Below are 15302 nucleotides of genomic sequence, written 5' to 3'. Positions count from 1 at the left end.
CACTATTTCCACACATCAGTTCTCAGCAAATGTGCCTTTGTGTTATCAGGGAAAGCCAGAAAATCACATACTTGGTTTATAGTTAAACACAAATGCTGTGAATGGCTACAGAAATACACGGACTGTGAGGGGGAGAAAGGAACAGAACCCAGGACTTCCACAGACCCAACCCGTCCATTCTTCATTTTTCCAGCACACTCAAAAAGACATTTAAGCTTCTTCTGACTCACCAGCTTGCTGGAAAACTTGTTGTCTGTCGACATTAAATGAAAAAGATTAAGCAACACAAACTACTCTCTAGTTTAGTCCATTTACAAGCTTTAAGTGCTTGCACACATCAAAGATTTCAAGATGTTTTGGACAGCAAACTAGTAAAGAATTTTCTTTTTGTCTAAAAGAGAGGGGAAAATAAAAAGAAACAAACAAATTAGGCACTAAGAGAACCACTTGTCAAATGGCTGGGATAGTGCACTTTAAGTTACTGACTCCCCACAAACATCCAGTCTACTAAAAAATTCATAAAGAGACAGATGGCACAACAGCAGCTCTTTGCAGGAGAGCAGGGTTTAGCAGTGAACAAAGGACTTTGACTCCCTAGGACAAGGGGAGAGATCATTGTAAGTTTTGGGGGCTTGGAAGGGGAGACTGGGGCACTCAGGGAGCTGGGAAGAGCTCCTGGTTTCACCCCACAGCAGCAACAGATCCCAGACATTCATTTTGCCTTGGCAGACTCACAAGGGCCACAGAGAATGGGGCAGAACAGGAACAACCAAACTCTGCCATGCAGATTAAATCCTCCTGGCAGCAGGAATGTGAAAAATAAACCCCAAAAACTCCTGTTCAGGGATCTGAAACCACTTTCCACAGCCAGGTAGTTGCTAATGCTTTGTATTAAGGGGGAAACTGAGGCATGGACTCACATCACTTAGGGCAACAGGGCAACCCAGTGTCAGTGGGAATTTAATCTGGGTCTCTCAAGTCTTGCTGTTCTGCCTCTGAGCATGAGGAAATATCCTTGTGTTACCCAGTGGGTTTTGGGATCACCCCAAAAGGGAGGTGGAAGGGATTAAGTCCTTTTCAGATGGCTGAGATTAAGAGAAAAGGAAGAAAAAGGAAAAAGGAAGAGAAAAAGGAAAAGAAACAGCCAGAAGCCTGCACTTATTTGAAGTTAGATCCTTCAAAATGAAAATTCATCTTCGTGTTCTTTTGCATTTTTTAGGGAGAGGGAAGTGGGGAGGGAGGGACACACACACAGAGAAGATGTAAAGTCCAGCCCTATTAATCCTGAAGTGAGTTTTAGTGCCTGTGGGACGTGCCAGGCACCCAGGCACAGCTCAGCCCCCTGTCCCTGCAGCAGGGAGGGCAGGGGACCAGCAGGGACGGAAACCTCCATCCCTGCACCCCAATTCCACGTGAAGGGACGGACCCCCACGGCACAGGGATGTAATCCAGGCTCTTCTGCTCCTTCCCAGAGAGGCTGACAAGTTGCCAGCTGTGCTCAGGCTTTGGGGGTGATGTGGTTTTTTGTTAAGTAATAACTACAGAAGCCTCAGTTTTGCCTTTGCAGCACGTGGCAGCTGACGGATGCTGCCCTTCTCCACCCCCCAAAGCAGTGTGCCCAGTGCTCAGCTGGTGCCACTGCCTGCTGACCCAGCTGGGCACTGGTCTCCAGCCCAACAACCCACTCCAATCCCCTCCATTCCCTCCCCAGCAACAATCACAATAAATAAATTAATGACATGTGGTAGCAACACACACCAGATTCGCAGGACAATCAGGAAGAGTTTAGGGTAAAAGTAGAAGGAATTGGACCCAATGTCTTGGATTCTGAAAGAACCTCAGCTAAAAGGTCTCGTTCCATGAGCCCAAAGAGAGCAGAGGACCATGGAGGCAGCAGCTACAAACAGCACAGGGTTTGTGCTCCCAGGTTTTTGTGCTGTTCCGAGGAATTTCCCTTGTAGGAACAAAAAATTCTGTCCCACCCCAGTGACGCTGCATTTTTAATTGAACTAAGATGTTTTGTTTGAATGACACAGAGATTTCTTGTGACTGTTTCAGAGGTTTCATTTTAATCACATGTAAATTTCTTCTGTTTATCAGAAAAGAGGGGAAAAAAAGGTAAGAAAACAAAAAAGCAAATTTTTCAACCGAAAAAGTCACACCAATTCTCCCCTGTACCACAGAGACTTCAATTAAATCACAGCTTCAGTAAACTCAGTAAAGCATTAAGAGTAACAGTCACACAAAATAACCTCCTCTAAAGAGCTTGAATCTTCAAGGAACACAAAGAAACTTAAAAAAACAGAAGATCGTTGCCATTTGATGAATTTACATCCAAAATGACACAACTCACCTAAAATGAGAGAGAAAATCTGCAGTAAAATGATTAATTGAATTCATTTGCATCTTCCATGACCTCATAATCCTAACACCAAGTTTCTTTTTATTTGCATAAGCAGGGTGGGAAAGGCAACAAACTGAGTAATTCTAACACAGGCGTGACAAAATACAGTTTTCAGTTGGAAGTGCCATCTTCAAAGGAATGAGCTTCCACCCTTCCATCCAAAAGCCCCCCCAGCCCCTCCGCCTCATATTCCTGTCCATGATTTCCATAAAGGAAACACAAAGTTCACTCTCCAGTTTCAAGGAACTACCAGGAACATCAAGGACCACCACTTCAGCCATGAGAGAGGGGGAAGAAAATAACATTTACATTTTTGATGCCTCTTAAACCAACCAATTCTGCAGATACCAACTTCAAAAGGCAAGCAGAAATCCAGGATGAACCCACCAGAGCTGGGATCCACCATGGGAACGCACCAGAACCAATTTAGCTCTGACTAATTCTGGTTGTGCACACGAAGTTAAAGCTTGCTGTGACATTTTGAGAACTGATTATGGCTTGCATTGTCCAAAACCTTGGAGTGCAAGCGCTTCTGGATTAAAAATGTAATCCCAGGTCCTTCCAGCCCCATGCTCCAGTGGAATTCCTGATTCTGGACACCTGTAATAGCAGCACTGCAGGATCTGAGCTGTGCCATCCCTGTTAAATCAGAGGCATCACTCTGCAATCAAATTCTGACCAGAGTTACACTCAAATTCTGGCTCAGAACATCACAGGAAATGAAATATTCCGATGTATCCTGCAGAGCTCCGCCATCAGGAGAGGGCACACACTAAGTTTCAGTGGAGAAGTTCCCTTTCATATGAAAACGTTCTCATTTCCAAGAGGGAGTGGAAAAATAACTGCAAGGGCCTTCGGATCTAAATCCAGTCCCCAGAGCAAAGGTCACTGCAGAAATGTTTTATTCAGCATCAGAACTTTTGGAATTCTTTCAAGGAGAAGAAAAAGCCCAACAACAACAACAACAGGGCTGACATTTTTTTCCCACTGAACTATTTCTTCCTTTTTAAACAGACATACAAGCCCCCAGGATTTGAGGAACACCAGTGAATCGTGTCTCCCTCCAGCACCCAGCAGGTAAAAAAGTGGGGAGAGAAACAAATAAAGGGGAAATCACTGCACTGATGATGGACTTACAGTTGAACTCAATGACCTTGGGGGCCTTTCTAACCTCAAAGATTCTGGAATTTTATTCCATGGAAATTCTATTTCACTGTGCCCACACTGCTTAGACACAACTCTGCATAACACAGAGGTGTTTTTGCAATTCTTCTCTCTCCGTTTTTCTTTCTTCCCTTCTCCAGAGACACGAGAGAATGTTACAGCTGCGCTGGTACATGGCAGATTTTACATTTACCTATCATTTCACACCAGGGAAAAACACCTTCATTTCAATCTCTATTTAAAGAAAACCTGTAGTTCATTTTAAATTAACAGCAACCCACCATGAAGGCATCACTGAGCTGAAAATATCACCATATTTATTGACCCACATGGTTGCAAGGTGCACTTCAGAAATTGAATTCCACTTGCTGCCAGGTTCCTAAGCAGAGGTGTTTTCCTTTAAAGAAACCATAGAGAGACCCCCTAAATAAATCAAAGCACTGCTCCCTAGCTAGTCCAGAGCACACAGGGCTTTCCTTGTTTGAAAGACAATAAAAAATGACCCCACAGGGTGTATTTTGGGAGAGTGGAGTGTCCAGCTGAACTCCTGAGCAGTTGTACCTTGGTGCTGTGGAGGTGTGTGAGGATGGCAGACAAGCCAAGGATTCCTCTGTGCACAGGCAGGCACAGCACAACTCTGTTATTTTATTTGCTTCACATGTGTTGATGGAGATGTAGCAGAGGATTATCCCTCACTGCTCAGGCCCTGTTTCGCTGGGTAAAGAGGTGGAACAGAAATAACTGTGCAGAAATAACTCTGCCAGCTCTTGATGCTGCACCACAGGTTAGTGGCAGAAAAAAAAATAATGTTTAGCTTTGAGTTTTGCTTCTCTTCAGCACACTGCTGACTAAGCCAAGCCTCCTCCAGACAGCAGGGCAGAGCTGGGAAAAATTCTTCTCTCTGGGGCCTAAATCTGATTTAGTGACTGCCTTTAACACCGAATGGAGTGGCTTTATCAGGCTGAACCCCTTATTTATTTCCCTCATCTACCCTCACTGAGCTCGAGAGTTCACCTGGACTGGAGACACACTCACACAGAAAAGGAAGAACCAACACACAAAAAGGAACTGCCAGCCTGAGCCTGCAGGATGTTTCCATGCCAAGAGAATGCCTATTGCTGTTAGGGCAGGCAGGAAAAAAGTTCTGGGCTTAGAACAAATTAGGAGAGGTCTAGGTGAAGTTAGGAGAGGTCTTAGAGCAAATTAGGAAAGCTTGGGACTCACTGAGCACAACAGGTGACTTGTGGTGCACAGTTAAACACAGTTGTTAGAAAGAACAAGGTTTTTCTTTCTCATAGTTTCCATTTCATTTTACATCAGCAGATCCCAAAGCCCCCCAGGAAGCATCAGAATTTTCACTTTGCACGAGGATAGGCAGCTGGCTCAGGATTACAAATTCAGCTGTGGTAGAAACTGCCCCTGTCAAAGTTTCAATCCAGGGGCAAATCCAGGGCCTTCTATCCTGAGCTGCTTCCCAGAAAATTCAGACTTCAGGCTGGAAAGTTCCCAAATGCAGATTCATACCAATCACTGACACAGCCAAAAATAAGCTCGAAATTGCATAGGAAAGGTCAAGATGGCACATCCAGGACTTCTGCTCCCCAAAGAGCCCATTTCACTGCAACTTTCAGCTCTGGCCCCAACCACAGCTTGTGAGCACAGAATTAAAAGGGAAAACCATGGGGTAAAGGGAGAGGGAGAACCCATCACATCCATCAGAGTTCCAAAATTTAGATTAACTCTGTGCTAGAAAAAAAAATGAAGGCAATTACTGCAGACCATTATTCAAACCAGCTTTACTGCTCTGGGTGCCAAAACAAGTCCACGAGTAATACTGTGACAAGTAAAGCTTCTTAGAAAGGAGATAGAACAGCCCAGACTCAGACAGACATAAAAACTGACTCTAAAATCAATCCACTCCAGCATCAGCTCTCTGTGGCAGCTGCTTCAGGGAAAAGGAACCCTTTAACAGTTACTACAGGATAATCTGGGGGAAAACATTTTCTTCCTGGCTTTGCCTTATTTACCGTTGCCCTTCTGGAGCCCTTAGATGTGTGCTCCTTTCTGAAGCAGCTCTGCCTGTTCTTATTCTCCCTGTCTGAGCCTTGCTGAACTCCAGATTTCAAACCCTTCCATGTCAGTGGCTTCCGCAAGGAGGTTTTCTAAGCTCCCCCAAACACACACAATTTTTATAGTGCCACTTCATGGTTTAACAAAGTGCTGCTCTCCCCATTCGTTATTGACCTAAAAACTGGCAGAAGAACCTAAACCTGGAGCTGGAACTGAGTAATACATGAAGCTGTTGTACATAAAATTGCTCACAATCCCCAAACTGTCAGATTTAATGTCGCATTTTTGCCTTTTTACCCCTCCCTTTCTCCCCACATTTATACAAAAATATTGTTCTTTTGTTAAAGAACGTTGCTGAAGCTGCCAGGTTGCTCAAAGCTTTATCTGTCTCAGTAATCCAGTTGGATCCCATCCCTGGTGAGGAGAGAATGTTCCAGATGCACACATGGGATATTTGGTCACAATAAAAACAGAACTTCATTTAAAAAATAAACATCAGTTTTGTCAAGGTCCCCAAATGGCAGACACCAAGAAATAACCAGCAAGAAACACCCTCAGATGATTCAAAGTGAAAAACAATAATTTTGGGATGCTTTTGCAGGAAAATGAGGATTCATCTCCTACCTGTCAATGATCACAGGGTCAGACGGAGTCTCATTTCTGTTGCCACAACTTTTCTTCTCACAGCACCGACTGGAGAGGGAAAGAAAACCAAATTTAAAGAACCACTGGGACAGTTGAGAGCAAAGAACCAGCTCCAAGTCTGTCAGAAAAGCTTCAGTGCTCCACGTACGCCTGGAAGGGTAAAAATCCTGCTTTCCAGAAGGGAAAATTAAGGGAATTGGGTGCCCAAATCCTGGCTGGTTCCAGCTGGAGTTTGGCACCTGGCTCCCTGTAATCCACTCTGAATTACCCAGCCAAAAATGAACAGCAATATGGTCACACTTGAGACTGAGGTGATATTTATAAAGGTCCAATAAGTGATTAACAGATGTCATAATGTCATTACAGGCAGGACCAAATGGGTTATGCGGGGTTAAAAGTCCATCAAAAGGTGTTAGAACTGACTATAAGCAACCGAATTGTTTGGTGTATTCCAATAATACGTTTGTTTATATTACTGTATTTTTTATTATTAAATATCTAAGTTTCATATGGTGACAGAAAACTTCAGCACTTCATGAAAAGCCAGAACACACTTAGATCCTGCAAAGGATCTGAAGAGATGTTTTTCAGGTTGGCTTTTGCAATCCTTTGAAATTGTTTCAGTGATAAACCCTTAAGATTAACTATTAATTTATACATATTCAATGATGATATTAATAATAATAAATAATAATAAAAATTTAAAAATCAAGAGACATTTCATTAATTTATTTCCACTGATACAATTGCTGACGTGGGCAATGTGCCTTGCACACACAGCAGCTGAGTACCAGAAGATTAATAGACTTTAAAAGCAGTCCTAGCTCTGAAATCCTCACTTTCAATAATCTGGAGCAAGAGAGAAGATTCAAGCTGTTTTCTTGCTCAGGTTTTTTCTTCCAATCAAAGCCAACACGGGATGGGGAGGATGGAGGCACCCAAAACTTTTAAAAATCTCTATCAGAAGTCCCACATCCATCAAAAGTCACCAGTTCAGGTTCTGATCACACAAATGCCTTTCCAGAAGATGTTTTCCACATTCTGCAGAGGTTTCTCTTCAAATTTACACACATGGGATGGAGAAATTTTGGTGGATTTTTGTACAGGGGTGTTGAATACATTTGCAAAATTCTCAAGCATTCTGAATCTCAGAGTTTTCCAACTGGGGAGCAATGCTAAGCAGAATTAATTAATTAATTATTAAAAGAAGAAATAAATAAAATACCTGAATTCACTGAAGGCAGTATAAAATACTGAAGTGGGGATTTTTTTCTTGATATGCCTAATATTAAATTACAAAATGCCTAAAATGAGCATTTAGACCAAAATCCCTCTTTCAGCTATGAAAAATCCCAACATTTCCTCCAGTTTCCAGGAAGTTCCTGCTCTGGGGCTGGAATTGCCCAGCCACATGAGCTGGAAGGATCAGATCTATTTAAATAGCAGCTCCAACTGTTTCAACATTCCTACATTCCCCTTGCCTCAAACCTGCACTTATTCATCGATGCTACTCCTTTTAAAATAAAAGGATACACTAAATATTTAAAAATCCCTGGGGCAGCCCCTGTAGCTGCTGTAAATTGTCATGGCTCCATCGACTTCAGTGCAGCTCTGGTAATTCACACCAGTGCAGAACATTACCCTCCCTCCTTCTCCCAACTTTATTTTAAGTGCATCTTTTATGGATTTCACTGCCTAATCAGTGTTTAGAAAGAATGGAGGGTTTTTATACCAGGAGCCAAGATGGGAGATGCTTTCTAAAGGAGAAAATTATAATAAACCCCCCAAAAAAGCAGAAAATCCTCTCAAAGGAACATAAATTTGGGACGTACTTCGTCATGTCCAATATAGCAACACACGGAAAATAACACTGGGAATAAAATCTTTGCTGCTTTCCAGGCCACTATAATAAAGCAAACAAAGGAACCCAGCTTTAAAAATATTTCTGTAGTGATTCCAGGGATGGTTCCACTTGTTGGCAGAGTGTTTTAGGATGAATTCTGTGAGATTGAGCACAACGTGGCTGGGTTCAGAAACAAGTGCATCTTGTTTTCTTTCTATTTCCACAATTTTTGCAGTTCTGAACTTAATTATATTTGTAATATTCTAATATTTTGCCTCTAAAACTGTGGCTTGCAGCTGAAGTTCTCCAAATATTTTACTGGTATCTACAATCCTATCATTCTTGGGGAGCAGATCTTTGGTAGTGACAAACTTTTCCCCCTTTGACCATGGTACTTTCTGAGCCCAAGTCTATTAAAAAAAATCTTGATGAGGGAGAAGAGCTGCTTCCAGTGAAGGACTTGTTTGCACATAAATCAGAGTGGGACTGAGGATGTTTCAGCCCAACATTTAAGGAAAAATACCTCTTAAATCTTTAAATCCCCATTTCCAAGTATTTCACCCCATATCCAAGCAGGAGCATTTCCACTGGGTTGGTTTCACAAGTGCTGCCTGCAGCAGAATTGACTGGTTCCAATTTCAGTCCAAGCCAAAGCCCCCAGACTCTGGTGGTCCAGGATCAGGCCTTCAATATCCTCATTAAGCAAACTATTGGCATGACTTCACCAATATTTACATTTCTGCTACAACACTGGGCTGGAAATACACCTTTAGAGATGCTCATTTGCCTAAGACAAGAATATCAAGGCTTTAAATTATTTTCTACATCTTTTGTTGTTATACTTTCCTCTCTAATTAGATCTACTTGGGGAAAATGATGGTTTATGTTAAGAACAGTCCAGAAAAACCTAAAACCAAACCCAGAAAGCTCCCAGAGACAACCCCAGTCCTCCAAACTGAGCACCCCAGAAGCCTCACGCCAAAGCCAAACTTTCATCCTTTCCCCTCCTCACACTTGACTAAAATGGTTTTAAAATTCATCCCTCAACTTCCCTCCCCTCACCCCGACACCAAAATAAAAAAATTAAAGAAAAAAAAAAAAATCTGTCTCTAATTTCAAACTCAAATAAGCTCACAGCATGGTGGCCTTTGTTTTGTTTTCTTCTGCCCAACTCCTCCCTGCAATTGCATAACAAAAGTGTCTAAATTCACACCATCTGGCCGATAAAGACACGGGCCCCAGTGGCCGCCTGGCCCAGCTGATTAGAGCTCCCGTCTAGTCTGAGCCTTGTGGCGAAAGTCACAGCTGTGGGGCTCGCTGCACTCAATACAACTCTGTTATTAGCCAGCTGTAGACCCTGAGACTACTTCTGTTCGAATTATAATACCTTTTAACCCTCTGAGCATTGAGGGCGTAGGGGGTTGCTGGCAGCAGCATAACAACGAGTTTCCTCTCAGTCGATAATTGGAAGAAAAGGAAGAGGATTGGGGGGGAAAAAAAGTTATTCCAGGAGATGAGGGTGTTTTACCTTGATTTCCATCCGTCAGGATAGTGTTATTCCACACAAACCCACCCAATAGGAACTGCTCCTATCAGGCCATAAGAAGCCAAATGGAAAAAAAAAATTCAGATTGGAAATGAATAAATCGAGCCTCACACTGGAAGCGCTGAAAGCACTAATTATCGAGAGCTGAACTTTCAATGGCTATGACAGATTGGTGCAGCCGTATCAATATTTAGACAACTTTCCTGCTAAGCAGGCATCTGTCACTGTCTGACGGAGAGACGGGCACTTTCGGAGGCGCTCGTCTCCACACAGCAAAAAATATCTCCATGTGTGGTTATGTACTGAAAAATCCCCCCCAAAAAGCCCTTCCTTCAACTAGGGAGGATTGGAAGAGGAGCAGAAAGACAGACAGACCCTTCTTGTTTTCCTTTTCAAAAGCAGTAGGCATCAATTTCGACAGCAGAGTGGGCACAGTGCATTAAAATTTTATATACTGTTCCTAATGCAAACTAAACTAGGGGCTTTAAAAATTGATGCTGCCACTTAAGCAGCACACAATGAGGAAGATTTGATTATTGTACTTAAAAGAAATAAAATAAAATGTCAAGTTTAACTAGAGTTGGAGCCATTCCCCTGGCATTATTCAAAGTGATGTGTGTAATGCCTCTTCAGAATACACAGCATCCTGCTTGGAGATACTTCAGGAAAACACGACATTTAAAATCAAATGTCTTCATTAGGTTACAGAGCGCTTTTGATTCCCTCCACTAATCTGTGTTTTACATGGGAAGGATGTCCCTGAGTTGTAATTCTTCCTTGGTTAATCTATCAAGCAGCAGAGCTGAGAATAATCAGAATAATGGCTTAGATTTGTACAATGCTACCTTAAATCAAGCACGGAGAAGGTTTGCAGGCATCACTGGAGCTCAGGAATATCAAAGCTGAGCAGAGCATTTGATACCATAGAGGCAGGGAGAGGAAGCAGGGGGAAAGCCAAATTAATTTTAAATCAAACAAGTCCATTTGGATGAGAAGGTGCTGAAATGCTTGAACTTCCAAACCAGCGCTGCGCTCTGTGCAGGGAGAGTGGAGGTGAGAAATGGGCTCACCGCTGTTACGTTATCACAAACCACGACCCAACTGCACAAGAAATCAGATTTTTCTTCTCTAATTTTCACCTGGTTATAGTGAAACCTTTCAACAACATGGATGCATATATACATACACATATATTTGTATTTATTTATATAAACAAGTTCTAGACGTGCCCGAAAGTCACTTATACACCTTTGATCTTTGCCAATACGTCACCAGGTCCTTGTAAAGCCCACCCGATGCACCCTTCATATGTGATATACATTGTGTTTGGGCATAAATATGGAAATATTGGTCAAAAACTCATTTACTAAATTAATGAGAGCTAAGCACAACAGAGAAAAAATATACTTGTTTCATACTGAATACCTGATTCATATTATATTAAAAAGTAATGGAATTGTTGACATAATTAAGTACTGAAACCAAGACTTCCCCTTGATAAAAATTCTGTCCAAATAAGCTTCCCTCACTGCTACATTAACTTAAAAGGCTACTTTAATAAAAAACAAAACAACAACCAAGTAGCAAACTGCACCATTAAAAGCAGAAACGTTGAGTCCAACAGCTTAACCCTCTCCCACTGATACAATAAATCACAAACTGTGTTTAATAAAGGTCACGAGTGGGTTTTGCCTCTTGTTTTATGAAGGAGCATTCTATGCACATTTTAGCGCATTTTAATAGAAGAACATTGACTGTTTGCATTATTATATGCATTGAAAAAAAAGGTTTATTTACCCGAGAACAGGAAAAGTAATAAGTTACCACGGAAGCACGACGTACATACATAAGGTACATGTAAGTTCAGACTTATACAAAAGTTATTAGAAACATCCTCGAGTCATTTCACCCTCTAATTTATAAATTTAAGTGCTAAAAATAGTGGGGGGCTTTTTGTTCTAATTAAAAAGTAGAAGGCCCCTAAATATTGTTCACATGTGTAGAAAGGAAGGGTTTGAGGGGTTTCTCTTTTGGGGGAGAACTGCCCAAAATTAAAGAACATTAATGAGGCCACTTTAATTAAGAAAATTAAAATATTTCACCAAAGCAAATTACATAAAGAGCATCTTGCAGATTCCAGGTAAAAATATATAAGTTAAACTGCTAATTCTCATAAGGTGAGCAGAAATTCTATGAGCAATAAGCATATAAAAGTCTTGATTCAAACAACACATGCAAAGGCCTACTTTAAACAAAAATAGTGCAGCTGTGGTTGCTGAATCTCCTGCAGGAAAAACAAATGGCAAAAAAATAGGAACACCCCCCCTCAAAATATCTGTTTTGAACCCAAGCAAGCATTACCCACATGAAAAAAGAAAGTCTTCCTACACAAAGACCCTCTCTGAGTCAACAACAAAATAAACAAACAACAAAATCAAACTCCTCCTACCTAGAACTTCCTCGGAAAGGCTCTTCCAGCATCTAGGGAAGCAAAGCTCACAAATGATGTGTTAATAAAGTCATCTTACCTGCACATGACTTCGTGGGTGAGCAACACTCTGCACATCTCAGGATTCTTGTTCTGGCCTTCGTAAGTTATAGGCTACAAAAATTAAGAGAAGAGGTAAGCCAAGGGCATCAGGGGTTATTTATTCCTTAGAATATTCAGATGTGAGGGGAAGGGTTTTTACCACTGCTCACCATCGCCTGCAAATAAACACCTTCCCCTTTATGTGCAGGGAAAACAGCTTTACATAAATATTGCTACAAAGTGGGTAAAAGCCTACAGTCCACAGAGGGAAAAAAAGAGACTTCAGAGCACAATTTTCAATTGCCCTCCAAAGCAGGTCTGCAATACAGCCGAGCGAGAGGCCAAAGTGAACCAGAGAAGGAAAAACACGCAGGGAAATGTTGAGCAAACAGGAAGGATGAGGTGGGACAGGACAGCATGGCCCAGATCAGCCCTGCTCACCTGCTTGGTGACGGAATCGATGAGCCTCACATAGAGATCCTGTTCAGTCCTGACACCTAGAGCAAGGAAGAACAGGGAGAAATAATGTTCTACAGGCATCTTGCCCTGAAAGCATCAGAACAAACCCATTTAGTGCCTTATTAGACACCCTCAGCATCCCGGGTGTTGCCCAAGCCCAGGTAAACTCCAGGGCCCATCCCTGCACTGAAGGGGCCCCATGAAAGGGAATTTCAGTGTATTTTGGAAATCACAGCACCTCCAGCCAGACCCTGCCTCGCTGCACAGCCCCCAGAAGGTGCCTGGAAAGGGCACTCACCGTTGCTGTAGAGCAGCTGGAGTTTGTAGTGTGTGCCGTTGTTCGTCTTCTCATTGCCTTGCTCCTGAAAGGGAATTTTAAAAAAGAGGGGGAAAAAAAAAAAAAATCCTTCCAGAACTTACACTTGGCACATTTAAAATGCAAGAGCTCATAATCATGATGGAAGTGACAACAAAGTTCATTAAAATTCTAAGAGGTGAATCCACTGATTGGGATATATTAACCTTCTGGGTGACCCAGGACAAACTACAAAATACTGCTGACATCTTTTCCTGTAGGAGTTCAAGAACTTCTTTCCCTCTCTTATTTGCCATTATGCTCTCAACTTTTTCAAGGCAATACATTGAGAAGAATTTGTGCATTTCAAATCAGTTAATATAAAGCAGATTGACGGGGGGGTAAACGCAGCGGCTTTTGATTTTACTGTGACCATTGCTTTGCAATAGTGTTATTTTGAGTCAATATTGATATTTGTTTCCTGAAGGTTGTGTTACAGGGATATTTCTTACACTTTTTTAAAAACGTAATTTCCTGTGAGATAGTTATTAATGATTCACAATTTAAAAAATCTTGTTCATGGCTAAGAAAGTAATTGAAAAATGCAAAGTGGTCAAGACATGGAATTAAAATCCAAAAGCAAATGCTTTTCAAGTCCTCCCATTGACTTTGGAGCTTTAGGAAGTACACGTAACCATGCTCAACAGATAATCTGACATATTACAGGTCAGATTCCACTTCTGTTCGCGTACTGATAAAATCCAGCAGATGTGGTAGGTACAAAAAAAATAAGCGCATTTATCCCCCATGTATTTTATTTATTTTATTTTTAGTGGGTGAATGAAATTCCTGATACAGAGCAGAGGCTTCTAACCCTTTTTTACTACAGTAGTACTCACAGGGCTACAGATCTACCCCAGCACCTGAACCTCGACCAAACCCTGGTTGTATTTTATTAGGGACAACAGGTATTAGAAGTCGGCAGCTCAGTGGGGGGAGAAGATTAAAAATTGGAGAGGAAAAGAGGAAGAAGAAAGGTAACGAGCCTTACTTTATCATTTTCTACAAAGTCCACAAAAGCTGTCCTCTCTATTTCCACAGGCTGCCCCTGTCTGTCGTAGAGAGCCAGAACAAAGTGAAAGAAATTGGATTTCCTCAAGTTGGAGGGTGGCTGCTTTTCAAAGTGGGCTCTGGACAAAGCTACTCCGCTGTGGAGGAAACACACGGGATGGGGTGAGGGGGAGAGACAAAGACATTACCAGGTTGTGCAGCAGTAACGGCAAAACAACAACAGAAAAGGCACAGCACTTTGGGACTGTCCCTTGTCACCGCCGGGCTGCAGCCGGGCGGGACGGGGCGATGCGGGCTCGGGGCTGGCACTGGAACCCCAATTTCGGCGTGGCCCCGCTCCCTGCACGCCCCGAGGACAACGGTAATTCACAGAGAGGGGCTGGTGCTAAAGGCAGCGTGTATTTTCCTTCCTCCACTTATTTCCCTGCCTGTCACGCTCCTTGCTGGAATGCAGCAGGGTGGGAAGTGGCTGGAACGTGTCAGAGGGTCTGGAAGTGCTCTCTGCACATCCCGGTCCCGCTCCCTTTTCCTGTAGGAGAAAACAAGCGACCCTAAAAATCTTTCCTACGGGCAGGCTGTCAACGGGGGGACACCTCTGTTTCGGGCAGAGATGACTTTCGAGCAGAGCAGCCACTTCCCTCGGCAGCGGAGTTTGTCTTTAGTCTCTGAATTACTTGAAACGATTCCTGCAAATTGAAACTCTGATTTAAACTGAAAGAATTCAGATTCGGGTTAACCAGCCCTTGCGAATATCTTGTCCCCGACTGCAGAAAACGTTGTGATGTTTCCCACGCGTTTCCTGGCTTGGAAAGATTCAAATGCTTCTGTTTACCCAAATATCCCTGACTGCAGCTTTCTTTCTTTGTGAAATTAGTTGTTGTTCCCTCTCTCTAAGGCAAATTTCTACCTACTGCGGAGAAAATAGGTGCACATGAGCACCTCCAAATTACTTAATAGACAGATTCAGTTTATGCGCCAGACTAGTTAGAAGTTGGACAGCTTTGGGTTTTAGTCCCCAGAATAGCTCCACAGCACCGGCAGAAGTATTTCACTCTTTCGGAGAACTACAGATGTTTCCCTGTGTTTTCCTTGCCGAAGAGGTACGGTGTGATCTCACCACATCCGCACCTAGCTTGGGGCTTCCTCTCATTCTGCGAGTAAAAATTGGGATTTATTGGTTTGTTAGGGATATCTGGGAGAAAAACCCGGCGATGCCAGCGGGCAGCACAACGCGGCTGCACCTCCGCCGCTCCCGTGGAGGCTTGGCAGGCGGCG

General features: G+C 42.6%; 1 protein-coding gene across 2 annotated transcripts in view; it reads right to left on the bottom strand.

Annotated features, from left to right (window-relative positions):
* Positions 1-15302, bottom strand: part of EBF2 (early B-cell factor 2) — a 123720-nt gene that overhangs the window by 105987 nt on the left and 2431 nt on the right. For both annotated transcript variants that reach the window (XM_008632478.2, XM_017731659.1), the window contains exons 2-6: positions 14008-14164; positions 12960-13023; positions 12644-12699; positions 12201-12274; positions 6263-6331 (exon numbers count right to left, since the gene is read on the bottom strand). In XM_008632478.2, coding sequence (XP_008630700.1) covers positions 6263-6331; positions 12201-12274; positions 12644-12699; positions 12960-13023; positions 14008-14164 — 420 coding nt within the window. The remainder of the gene's footprint in view (positions 1-6262; positions 6332-12200; positions 12275-12643; positions 12700-12959; positions 13024-14007; positions 14165-15302) is intronic.

The sequence above is a fragment of the Corvus brachyrhynchos genome, unplaced genomic scaffold (genome assembly GCF_000691975.1).
Source record: "Corvus brachyrhynchos isolate BGI_N302 unplaced genomic scaffold, ASM69197v1 scaffold150, whole genome shotgun sequence".
Lineage (NCBI taxonomy): Eukaryota > Metazoa > Chordata > Aves > Passeriformes > Corvidae > Corvus > Corvus brachyrhynchos.
The sequence above is the reverse complement of the archived record's forward strand: the minus strand, read 5'-3'. Positions and strand labels throughout refer to the sequence as shown.